Source organism: Saimiri boliviensis, chromosome 14, assembly GCF_048565385.1.
Source record: "Saimiri boliviensis isolate mSaiBol1 chromosome 14, mSaiBol1.pri, whole genome shotgun sequence".
In the NCBI taxonomy this organism is placed as follows: domain Eukaryota; kingdom Metazoa; phylum Chordata; class Mammalia; order Primates; family Cebidae; genus Saimiri; species Saimiri boliviensis.
Genome location: NC_133462.1, coordinates 35,027,028 through 35,040,126, shown reverse-complemented (window position 1 = coordinate 35,040,126; position 13,099 = coordinate 35,027,028). Strand labels below are relative to the sequence as shown.

The following is a 13,099-nucleotide window of genomic DNA, read 5'->3' as shown; positions in this document are numbered from 1 at the left end:
GCAGTGGCGCAATCTCGGCTCACCGCAACCTCCGTTTCCCGGGTTCAGACAATTCTCCTGCCTCAGTCTCCTGAGTAGCTAGGATTACAGGCACATGCCACCATGCCCAGCTAATGTTTTGTATTTTTAGTAGAGACGGGGTTTCACCATGTTGACCAGGATGGTCTCGATCTCTTGACCTCGTGATCCACCCGCCTCAGCCTCCCAAAGTGCTGGGATTACAGGCTTGAGCCACCGCGCCCGGCCATTTTTGTACTTTTTAGTAGAGAAGGGTTTCAGAATGTTGGCCAGGCTAGTCTTGATCTCTTGACTTTGTGATCCCCCTGCCTCGTCTCCCAAAGTGCTGGGATTACAGGCACGAGCCAGTGCACCTGGCCTGGTTTTGTATTTTTTAATAGAGATGGGGTTTTGTCACATTTCCCTTGGCTGGTCTCAAATGCCTAGATTTAAGCAATTTGCCTGCCACTATTAAAGTTGTTAGGATTACAGGCATGCACCTGAGCACCCAGCCAATGCTGTTTTCGAGTAAACTATTTTACAAGTACTAACTGTCTGTCAGTTTTATTGCTTCTGAGTCACGGTCTTGCCCTTTAACCCCAGCTATATTGTAATGGTGCTGTCATGGCCGAGTACAGCCTCAAACTCTTCAGCTTAAGCAATCCTCTGACCTGAACTTTCTAAAGGGCTGGATTATAGGCTTCAGCCATGATATTCAGCCTATAACACACTTAAATACATGTTTTTAGAGAAAAATTGCTTCGAATAAATACAGTGGAAGTTGGCTTATTTCTTGTTTGCTTCTTTTTAACTTTTTTTTTTTTTTTTCTCTCTGTGAGACAGAGTCTCACTCTGTTGCCCAGGCTGGAGTGCAGTGGCGCAATCTTGGCTCACTACAACCTCCACCTCCCAGATTCAAGTGATTCTCCTGCCTCAGCCTTCTGGGATTATAGGCACACACCACCATGCCTAGCTAATTTTTGTATTTTTAGTAGAGACAGGGTTTCACCATGTTGACCAGACTGATCTCGAACTCCTGACCTTGTGATATGTCTGCCTCAACCTCCCAAAGTGCTGGGACTACACGTATGAGCCATTGTGCCCGGCTCTTTTTAACATTTTCTTCCTTTTTTTTTTTTTTTTTTTTGAGATGGAGTTTTGCTCTTGTTGCCCAGGCTGAAGTGCAATGGCAGGATCTCAGCTCACCGCAACCTCTGCCTCCAGGGTTCAAGTGATTCTCCTGCCTCAGCCTTCCAAGTAGCTGGGATTACAGGCATCCGCCACAACCCCCGGCTAATTTTGTATTTTTTTTGAGATGGAGTCTCATTCTGTCACCAGGCTGGATACGTGGCATGATCTCAGCTCACTGCAACCTCTGCCTCCCGGGTTCAAGTGATTCTCCTGTCTCAGCCTCCTGAGTAGCTGGGACTACAGGTGCCCACCACCACACCCAGCTAATTTTTGTCTTGATCCCTTGACCTCCTGATCTGAACGCCTCACCTTCCCAAAGTGCTGGGATTACAGGCAAGAGCCACCGCACCCGGCCCAATTTTATATTTTTTAGTAGAGACAGGTTTCCACATGTTGGTCAGGCTGGTCTCGAATTCCCAACCTCAGGTGATCCTCAGGACGCCTCAGCGTCCCAAAGTGCTGGGATTACAGGCATGAGCCACTGCACCCAGCCCATTTTATTCCATTCTATGATTGCCTATAGAGAGACACTGCTTTGTCTTGTGAATGCAAATTACCTTAGGTTACTCCTGGGATTTTTGTACTCATCTTCAATTTTCTGATCTTTCCATTTTTTACCTAAAATACAGCCACAGAAAAATAGTCCTGAATTAGTAAAATTATGAAAAAATTACTAGATTCTATGTTCATGGTACACTGTAGCCTTGCTTCACTTATTCATATTTCTATTCCCTATCCACCCTCCAAATCACCCAATAGTACTGACAAGCTACAAATACTTGTTCTCTAATTCACTGAGGAAAGTAATGCTGTTACTCTTACCTACAGAAGCCAGGTTCCTGAACGTCTCCTGCATTACATCTCTGTAGAGATTCTTCTGGGAAGGATCCAGCAAAGCCCACTCATCCTGGGTGAAGTTCACATCTACATCCTCAAAGGCCACTGAGTCCTGAAACATCTCACATAGGTAAAGAAACACGGGTGAGACTGACAGCACTGGGTTCCTACACTCTATTCCTACGAAATTCCCATGGTGCTGTGGGGAACTCCAAACATTTATTCCACTATTTGATCCATCAGACTTTTTTTTTTTTTTTTTTTTTGAGATGGAGTCTTGCTCTGATGCCAGGCTGGAGAGCAGTGGTGCAATCTCTGCTCACTGCAACCTCTGCCTCCTGGGTTCAAGCTATTCCTCCATTTCAGCCTCCCAAGTAGCTGGGACCACAAGTACGTGCCACCACACCCAGCTAATTTTTGTTATTTTGAATAGAGACAGGGTTTCACCATGTTGGCCAGGCTGGTCTCAAACTCCTGACCACAAGTGATTTGCCTGCCTCGGCCTCCCAAAGTACTGGAATTACAGGCATGAGTCACCGTGGCTGGCTGAGGCCCTACCAATCTGACTTATAAGAGTCATAACTAACTAAAACAAAAAATCAAGAGCAGAAACCTTTCTTGGAAACTGTGCTTGGATAGAAATGCCTGGATTATAATTGATGAATTGCTGAAAGTTGAATGGCAACAAGATTGAGAGGCAAAAACTCCAGGGTGTCCAGTCTCAACAAAAAGGTAAATATTTATCAAATACAAAAACTTTTGTGTGAAATGGTGTGAGAGAACTCCATTAAGAGAGAAAATGGGCCGGGCATGGTGGCTCAAGCCTGTAATCCCAGCACTTTGGGAGGCCAAGGCGAGCGGATCACAAGGTCAAGAGATCGAGACCATCCTGGTCAACATGGTGAAACCCCGTCTCTACTAAAAATACAAAAAATTAGCTGGGCATGGTGGCGCATGCCTGAAATCCCAGCTCCTCGGGAGGCTGAGGCAGGAGAATTGCCTGAACCCAGGAGGCGGAGGTTGCGGTGAGCCGAGATCGCGCCATTGCACTCCAGCCTGGGTAACAAGAGTGAAACTCCGTCTCAAAAAAAAAAAAAAAGAGAGAAAATGAACCCTATGTGCTCTGTCCAAAGGACTGTAAATGGTTCAGCCCCTATAGCATGATGGTGCTTGAAAAAAATAATAAAATTATCACATATTTCAGCAACCCACTTTTGTGTGTGTCTCTCTTTTTTTTTTTTTTGAGATGGAGTTTCACTCTGTTGCCCAGACAGGAGTGCAATGGTGTGATCTTGGCTTACCAGAACCTCTGCCTCCTGGGTTCAAGCGATTCTTCTGCCTCACCCTCCTGAGTAGCTGGGATTACAGGCATGTGCCACCACACCTGGTTAATTTTTATATTTTTAGTAGAGACAGTGTTTCACCAAGTTGGTCAGGCTAATCTCAAACTCCTGACCTTGTGATCTGCCATCCTTGGCCTCCCAAAGTGCTGGAGGTATAGGCATGAGCCACCACACCCTTAGATCATGAATATTTTTGGGTGGCATATTCTGTAGCAACAAGAGGGTGAGATTCTCCTTTGCTCCCAAAGGTGGATGAGACTGGTGTATTCAATTTATGCTGCAGGCTGATATGGAAATGAAACTCGCTATGCTATAAAGGATAAAAATGTACAAATTGCCGGGCGCAGTGGCTCAAGCCTATAATCCCAGCACTTTGGGAGGTCGAGGTGGGTGGATCACAAGGTCAAGAGATCAAGACCATCCTGGTCAGCATGGTGAAACCCCGTCTCTACTAAAAATACAAAAAATTAGCTGGGCATGGTGGCGTGTGCCTGTAATCCCAGCTACTCAGGAGGCTGAGGCAGGAGAATTGCCTGAACCCAGGAGGCGGAGGTTGCGGTGAGCCGAGATCGCGCCATTGCACTCCAGCCTGGGCAACAAGAGCGAAACTCTGTCTCAAAAAAAAAAAAAAAAAAAAAAAAAGTACAAATTTACACTGTAACAGTATAATGCTATATAGTCTAATACCATTTATATATGGCGATTATATATCATATACAAGTTACATGTAATATTTACCAATTACCTACCATAACCAAACAATGTACTGTATATAAATGCAACATGTGTACATGTGTTTGTGTATATATACACACATGCACTGTATCTGGTACTGGACAATGCTTGACTATATTGTAATACTGTACATGAATATCTCTCCTTTAAATTTCAATGGAAAATAACTTACCAAAGTATTGGAAAAGAGAATGCTGTAATATATAACTATATCATAACCCATGATGAAGTGGCATTAAATTCAGGAAAGCAATGCTGCTTTTAACTCTGAAAATCCATTCATGCCATACACCTTAATAGTATAGGATCAACAGCAAACAACACAAGAACATTCTAAAAGATGCAGAAAAAGCATATGACAAACCTTGACATCCCTTCATGATCAAACACTCGGCCAGGCACAGTGCCTTATGCCTGTAATCCCAGCACTTTGGGAAGCCCAGGCAGATGAATCGCCTGAGGTCAGGAGTTTGAGACCAGCCTAGCCAACACGGGGAAATCCCGTCTCTACTAAAAATACAAAAATTAGCTGGGTGTGGTGGCACGTGCCTGTAATCCCAGCTACTCGGGAAGCTGAGGCAGAAGAATGGCTTGAACCCAGGAGGTGGAAGTTGCAGTGAGCTGAGATCTCAGTGTTGCACTCCAGCCTGAGTAACAAGAGTGAAACACCGTCTCAAAAAAAAAAAAAAAAAAAAAATCCACTCAATACAAAGGAACTTTCTCAACCTACTATAAGGTATATACAAAAAAGGCAAAACAACCCTCATTTGTGATGGTGAAGAACTAACTGCTTTCTCCCAAAGATAAGACACAGATGAGGATGTCTGCTCTGATGCCTTCTACTCAGCTTGAGAAGGGAGATGCTACTAGGCCAACCAGGTCAGAAAATAAAAGCCTTCCAGATCTATAGTAAATATACATGCATGGTGGGGTCGAGGCGGCACTGAGCCAAGATTACACCACTGCACTACGGCCTGGGTGACAAAATGAGATCCTGTCTCAAATAATAAAAAACTTTCTGTTTTGGCAAATACACTTAACATAATGAAAGACAGAGTTGGGCTCGATGGCTCACACTTGTAATCCCAGCACTTCAGGAGGCCGAGGCGGGTGGATCATCTGAGGTCAAGAGTTGGAGACCAGCCTGACCAACATAGTGAAACCCCGTCTCCACTAAAAATCCAAAAAATTAGCTAGGCATGATGGTAGGTGCCTGTAATCCCAGCTAACTGGGAGGCTGAGGCAGGAGAATAGCTTGAACCCAAGAGGCGGAGGTTGCAGTGAGCTGAGATTATGCCACTGTACTCCAGCCTGGGTGACAGTAGGAGACTCCATCTCAAAAAAAAAAAGAAAAGACAGGCTGTAGACTGGGACAAAATATTTGCAAGATACCTATCTAATGGAGGACTGACACCCAAAAGATAGAAAGAACTCCCAAAACTCAATAAGAAAACAACCACCCAATCAAAAACAGCATGCCATTAGAGAAGAGCAAATGAAAACAACAATGCACCACTGAATTGTTGCTTGGTGGAGTGGCTAAAATCCAAAAAACACTGACATTACCAAATGCTGGTGAAAATGTGAAACCTGGCCGGGCGCTGTGGCTCAAGCCTGTAATCCCAGCACTTTGGGAGGCCGAGGCGGGCAGATCACAAGGTCAAGAGATCGAGACCATCCTGGTCAACATGGTGAAACCCCGTCTCTACTAAAAATACAAAAAAAGTTGGCCAGGCACGGTGGCTCAAGCCTGTAATCCCAGCACTTTGGGAGGCCGAGGCGGGTGGATCACGAGGTCAAGAGATTGAGACCATCCTGGTCAACGAGGTGAAACCCCGTCTCTACTAAAAACACAAAAAATTAGCTGGGCATGGTGGTGCGTGCCTGTGATCCCAGCTACTCAGGAGGCTGAGGTAGGAGAATTGCCTGAACCCAGGAGGCGGAGGTTGCGGTGAGCCGAGATCGCGCCATTGCACTCCAGCCTGGGTAACAAGAGCGAAACTCCGTCTCACAAAAAAAAAAAAAAAAAAAAAGTGAAACCTATCTTGAGGCTTAAAGCAGTGTGATTCTGGGGTTGAATCATCTGACTGGCAGTAGTAACATAGCCAGCTGGAACCTTCCTATTCCTGAATACAGACTAACTTTCTTTTGTACCTATATTCTTTTGTAAAATATTGCAAATGCCTGAACAGAGCCAGGAAGGGCCCCTTTTCTCTTCTTCTTTTTTTTTTTTCCTAAGACTGGGTTTCACCATGTTGGTCAGGCTGGTCTTGAACTCCTGACCTCAGGTGATCCGCCCACCTTGGCCTCCAAAGTGCTTGGATTACAGGCACGTCTGGCCGCCCCTTTTCTCTTGATCTTCATTATAGATTAACTTCTCTCTCTTACCTTTCTCACACAAACACTTCACAGCCATCACAATGTCAAGCTGGAATGTCAAATTTGATACTGGCTCACTGCAGCATCAAACTCCTGGACTTCAGTGATCCTTCTGCCTCAGACTGCTTTGTGGCTGGAACTACAGGTGAGTGCCACCACGCCTGTCTAATTTTTCTATTTTTTCTTTTCTAGAGATGGGTTTTGTTGTACTACCAAGGCTAGTCCCCAACTTCTGGTCTCAAGCAATCCTCCTGCTTCAGCCTCACAAAGCTAGGATTACAGGTGTGGGACACCCCACTCAGTCAAGAGTTAAACTTTTTTTTTTTTTTGAGACGGAGTTTTGCTCTTTTTACCCAGGCTGGAGTGCAATGGCACGATCTCGGCTCACCGCAACCTCCGCCTCCTGGGTTAAGGCAATTCTCCTGCCTCAGCCTCCTGAGTAGCTGTGATTATAGGCACGCGCCACCATGCCCAGCTAATTTTTTTTTTTTTCTATTTTTAGTAGAGATGGGGTTTCACCATGTTGACCAGGTTGGTCTCGATCTCTCGACCTTGTGATCCACCCGCCTCGGCCTCCCAAAGTGCTGGGATTACAGGCTTGAGCCACCACGCCCGGCTTTTTTTTTTTTTGAGGCTGAGTCTCACTCTGTCACCAGGCTGGAGTGCAGTGGCGTGATCTTGGCTCACTGCAACCTCTGCTTCCCCTGTTCAACTGATTCTCCTGTCTCAGCTTTCCTGGTAGCTGGGACTACAGGCATGCGCCACTATGCCCAGCTATTTTTTTTTTTTTTTTGAAATGGTGTTTCTCTCTTGCTGCCCAGGCTGGAGTGCAATGGCGCAATCTCAGCTCTCTGCAACCCCCACCTCCCAGGTTCAAAAGATTCTCCTGCCTCAGCGTTCTGAGTAGCTGGGATTATAGGTACACACTACCACACCCAACTAATTTTTTTTTTTTTAAAGACGGGGTTTCATCACGGCCAGGATGGTCTCCATCTCTTGACCTCGCGTGATCTGCCTGCCTTGGCCTCCCAAGGTGCTGGGATTACAGGCGTGAGCCACCATGCCTGGTCCCAACTAATTATTTGTATTTTTAGTAGAGACGGGATTTCTACATGTTGGTCAGGCTGGTCGCAAACTCCTGACCTCAGGTGATCCACCGGCATTGGCCTCCTAAAGTGCTGGGATCACAGGCGTGAGCCACCGTGCCCGGCCAAGAGTTTAACTTTTAACTCTAGAGTTCTAAGCCCATTTCCCTAGAATCTGTATTTTCCTGAATGGCAATTCTCAGATTTTCGCTCAAATAATCTCCTTATAATGGGAATCTGATCGTTTCAATTATTTAAGGTTGAAAAGTCCAAATAAGGTGACTACATCACTGTAACCAATATAGTATTTTTTTAATTTTTATTCTGTTGCACCATATGAAAGCCTATCCTTCAACCTGTAAACTAAAAATAAAAACCTATGCTCCCCACCCCACCTCCATCAAGTCGACAGACTGGTTCTTTACCAATGGGAGGTCCCCCAAAAACCTGAAAGTTCCTAGCTATGTCAGTAAGGGAGATCAGACACTCCACACTCTCCTTTCTGGAGTTTAGATTCAGCAACTGACCCACATTCATGTTAAAACAGACATAACTGCAAAGAGGCTGAGTGTGGTGGCTCACTCCTGTAATCCTAGCACTTTCGGAGGCTGAGGCGGGTGGATCATTTGAGGTCAGGAGTTCGAGACCAGCCTGGCCAACATGGTGAAACCTTGCCTCTACTAAAAATACAAAATTAGCCGGGCTAGGTGGTGGGCACCTGTAATCCTAGCTACTTGGGAGGCTGAGGCAGGAGAATTGCTTGAACCTGGGAGACGGAGTTTGCAGTGAGTCAAGATTGTGTGCACTCCAGCCTGGGCTACAGAGGAAGACTCCATCTCAAAAAAAGACCTGCAAAGAGACCCTTTGTGCCAATAAAATACTAAATAGCAAACAAGACCTAAGGCCATCCAAGGGAAGGATTAAGTCACGCATTAGAATTCATAAAATCTAGTGAAACAGATCGGTTTTTTGACGGGGATGGAATCATATGGCAAGTAACAGACCCTCTTCGCTTATGCATTCCTTCCTGCCCCTTTCAAATTTTGGACATAACTTCACACTCTCAACCAACTGCCAGCTACAGAATCCCTGAACCACCTGTGCCTTCTAAGCCCCGCTTCTATGGGTCCTGCCCTTCCCGTCTTCCACGCATTGATTTATGATTTTCCCTGCAATTCCTGTCCCGCTGAAATGAATAAAACCAAACTGCCATTGAACCTCCTGGGGACCATTTACTGGAGGCTTCAGAGGGTTGTTTCCCTTGGTCATGTTCTCTCATATTCAGCATAAAATACAGTTCAAGTTATTTTGCATAGAGTTTTGGTTTTTCCGTTATTAAACCACAAGCCATGACTGGGTGTTTCTCATTCAGGATTCGCTGTTTGCTCAAGTGAACTCTATTTTTCTTTTCAAACTCCTCTTCTGAGACGGAAAACGCTTTAATTTTTAAGAGGCCTCAGTTTAGGGTTTTGTTGTTGTTGTTGTTGTTGTTCTCTCTGCTTTGTTTTGTTTGAGACTAGGTCTCGCTCTGTCGCCCAGGCTGGAGTGCAGTGGTGCGACCTCGGCTCATTGCGGTATCAACCTCCTCCCTCAAGCGATCCTCCCACCTCAGCCCCCCATCCTCCCACCTCAGCCCCCCGGGACTGAGTACCTGGGACTACAACCGGGCGGCATCACCCCACCTTTAATTTATTTTTTATAGAAACGGGAGTCTCGCAGTGTTGTGCAGGCAGGTTTCGAATTTCTGAGCTGAAGCAATCCCCCGCCTCAACCTCCCAGCCGTCAGCCACTACGCCTGGCCTTCAGTGTAGTTTTTAAGGAAAAAAGGCGGGACTGGGGACCCCACAGCCCACTGCTCCTCCCACACGAACCCCACACCCGAGGCGGGATTCCCCCCCATGACCCTCCCGTGGTACCCGCACAATCTGGGGAGACGCGGAGCTGCACAGAGAGGGCTCCTGGGCCAGGGCCGGGGCCGGGGCCGGGGTCGCGGTTGCAGCGCAGGGACCGACTGGACGCCCGGGGTCCCAGCTGCCGGCCCAACCCCACCCTACGGCCGAAGGGACCGAGGGCCGAGCTGCGCCAGGAGCACTCGGGTCTACAGACCCGAGGTCGCTGCGGGGAGGCCCGGATCCCGCCAGAGCCGGTTCCGGCCGGTTCCACATAGCCCCTCCCCCGTCTCGGGACCCCCGGTCCCGCGCACTCACCATTTCGCAGCTTCCAGGTGTCCTGGCCTCCTCTCCACGGATCCCTCGAACAGTCCAGTCACTTCGCAGGCGACCGAGCGACAGAAGCTCTGGCGGAGGCACCTGGTCCCTCTCGGGGCCGGAAAGCCGAAATCCCGACCTCCCCTCGGTGCAAGACACCAGAGAGTCAGGAGAGCGGGAATGCGGCCTCCCCTTCCCCGGATGGACAGTTGGCAGGACCCCGCCCCAGCGCCCGTGATTGGACGAGCCTCCAGTCCCCGTCCCCTCGGTCCTGATTGACAGCGGAAGCCCTGGGTAACGGGGCCCTGCAGAACCCACCTGACCTGTTCTAAGCACAGATTGTCTAAGCGAGCCACTGCGTCTTGCTGTTTGGGTATTTGCATTTCAGTCAAACTTGCTCCGAATTGCTAGAGGGGGCACCATTGTCTTCCTCACTCAATGGACTGTTCCTGGTCCTTTGTCCCGCGCAGGGAATTCCAGACTTGGAGTCCAGTGGAGGTGAAGGAAATTAAAATATTTTAAGCAAAAATATTTTTCTTTGACAGATTTTGAAATGGCTGTCGCTCGGTCGCAAACAAAAGTGGCCTGGCAAAGTTGTCTTTGAGAAGAAAAATTAGCATCTGCAGAGAATCTCCATTGATGAAACCAACCCCTCTCCCCTTTATTCCTCCCCTCCCCCCACCTTTTTTTTTTTTTCTTGAGACAGTTTTGCTCTTGTGGCCCAGCTGGAGTGCAGTGGTACAATCTCGGCTCACTGCAACCTCCACCTCCGAGGTTCAAGCGATTCTCCTGCCTCAGCCTCCTGAGTAGCTGGGATTACAGGCAGGTGCCACCAGGCCTGGCTAATTTGGTATTTTTAGTAGAGACGGGATTTCTCCATGTTGGTCAGGCTGGTCTCGAACTCTCGACGTCAGGTGATCTGCCCACCCTGGCCTCCCAAAGTGCTGGGGTTACAGGTGTGAGCCACTGTGCCTGGCTCTTTCTTTCCCTTTATCCAATCTCGGAGAGATTGTGACTCAAACACAGGCAGGGTGCAATGTTTCATGCCTGTAATCCTAGCATTTCAGGGGGGCCTAGACTGGAGCATCGCTTAAAACAAAGAGTTGAAGACCAACCTGGTCAACACAAGGAGACCCCCATTTTTATTGTTTAAAAATCTTAGGCTGGGCGCGGTGGCTCAAGCCTGTAATCCCAGCACTTTGGGAGGCCGAGGCGGGTGGATCACGAGGTCAAGAGATCGAGACCATCCTGGTCAACAAGGTGAAACCCCGTCTCTACTAAAAATACAAAAAATTAGCTGGGCATTGTGGTGTGTGCCTGTAATCCCAGCTACTCGGGAGGCTGAGGCAGGAGAATTGCCTGAACCCAGGAGGCGGAGGTTGCGGTGAGCTGAGATCACGCCATTGCACTCCAGTATGGATAGCAAGAGGGAAACTCCGTCTCAAAAAAAAAAAAAAAAAAAATCTTTACTTCTATCAATTGTATGTTCCCACATAAAAGACTTCCGAGCCAGGCACAGTGGCTCACGCCTGTAATCCTAGCACTTTGGGAGGCTGAGGTGGGTGGATTACCTGAGGTCAGGAGTTCAAGACCAGCCTGGCCATCATGGTGAAACCCCATCTTTAATAAATAAATAAATAAATAAATAAATAAATAAAAGTCTTCCAAGGGGAGCCAAGCGCAATGGCTCCTGCCTATAATCCCAACGCTTTGGGACAGCAAGGTGGGGGATCACTTAAGGCCAGGAGTTCCAGACCAGCTTAAGCAATATAGGGAGACTGTCTCTATACAAAATTTAAGGTAGCCGGGGCTAGTGGCCTGTATCTGTAGTCCTAGCTATTCTGGAGGCTAAGGCAGTAGCATGGCTTGAGCCCAGAAGGTCAAGGCTGCAGTAAGCCAAGATGGCACCACTGTCCTCTAGCCTCAGCGACAGAGAAGACCTCGTCTTAAACAAACAAACAAAGGAAAACACAGAAACAGAAAAATTTTCCAGTTAACTGCTTTGAGGCATTTTCCAGAAAAAGTTGGTGACGCTCTCCCTGTTAGTGAGCCAGCCATCTTTAATATCCACACGCCCTCTGTGAGTGTGGATTTCTCAGGGTTGTGCTAAGAATTCCAGTATTTACAGCAGATGATTGTCTGGTTATAACATTATGTTTTCCTTGAATGAGCAGGGGACAAAATAAGGAGAATAGAAGTAACTAAAGTGCATGAGGTACTTACCCGAGCTATCGAAGTCCTGGAAGACATTTTTTTTTTTTTTTTTTTTTTTGAGACAGGGTCTCACTCTATTGTCCAGTCTGGAGTGCAATGGTGTAATCATCATTCATTGATTTTTAGCAGGGCATGCGAGTTATAACTTTCTTTCTGAGGCCGGGCGTGGTGGCTCAAGCCTGTAATCCTAGCACTTTGGGAGGCCGAGGCGGGTGGATCACGAGGTCGAGAGATCGAGACCATCCTGGTCAACATGGTGAAACCCCGTCTCTACTAAAAATACAAAAAATTAGCTGGGCATGGTGGCTCGTGCCTGTAATCCCAGCTACTCAGGAGGCTGAGGCAGGAGAATTGCCTGAGCCCAGGAGGCGGAGGTTGCGGTGAGCCGAGATCGCGCCATTGCACTCCAGCCTGGGTAACAAGAGCGAAACTCTGTCTCAAAAAAAAAAAAAAAAAAACCAAAAAAAAAACTTTCTTTCTGAGGTTGTAACTCTGGTTGTGTTGTGGCCGTTTTTTGCAGAATGTTTTGGTTTTGTCATTGTCAACCTAAGAGGAAGAACCTAAGGCAAAATTAATGTAAGCAAAGCGTTTATTTGGGCTAGGCTTGAGGATTGACACTGGAGCACAGATTCAAGTTGCCCTGAATATACACTTCAATTAGCACCACTTTCAGGTGTATTTATTTATTTAAGATGGAGTCTTGCTCTGTCACCAGGCTGGAGTGCAGTGGTGTGATCTTGGCTCATTGCAAACTCTGCCTCCTGAATTCAGGCGATTCCCCTGCCTCAGCCTTCCGAGTAGCTGGGACTACAGGAGCATACCACCACACCTGGCTAATTTTTTGTAGGGGCTTCACTCTGTTGGCCAGGATGGTCTTGATCTCCTGACTTGGTGATCCATCTGACTTGGCCTCCCAAAGTACTGGGATTATAGGCATTGAGCCACTGGGCCCCGACTCAGGTGGGATTGTTTTTTTTTTTTTTTTGAGACCCAGTCTTGCTCTGTCGCCAGGCTGGGGTGCAGTGGCAGGATCTCAGCTCACTGTATCCTTCGCCTCCTGGGTTCAAGCAATTCCCTTGCCTCAGCCTCCCGAGTAGCTGGGACCACAGGC

General features: G+C 47.4%; 1 protein-coding gene across 1 annotated transcript in view; it reads right to left on the bottom strand.

Annotated features, from left to right (window-relative positions):
• LOC101048931 (uncharacterized) overlaps positions 1 to 9,983 on the bottom strand; it is a 33,075-nt gene extending 23,092 nt beyond the window's left edge. The window contains exons 1-3 of the mRNA XM_010329492.3: positions 9,775 to 9,983; positions 2,011 to 2,146; positions 1,746 to 1,806 (exon numbers count right to left, since the gene is read on the bottom strand). Of these exons, the coding sequence (XP_010327794.2) occupies positions 1,746 to 1,806; positions 2,011 to 2,146; positions 9,775 to 9,777 (200 nt within the window). The 5' untranslated portion in view covers positions 9,778 to 9,983. The remainder of the gene's footprint in view (positions 1 to 1,745; positions 1,807 to 2,010; positions 2,147 to 9,774) is intronic.
• Between the last annotated feature and the right edge of the window lie 3,116 nt (positions 9,984 to 13,099).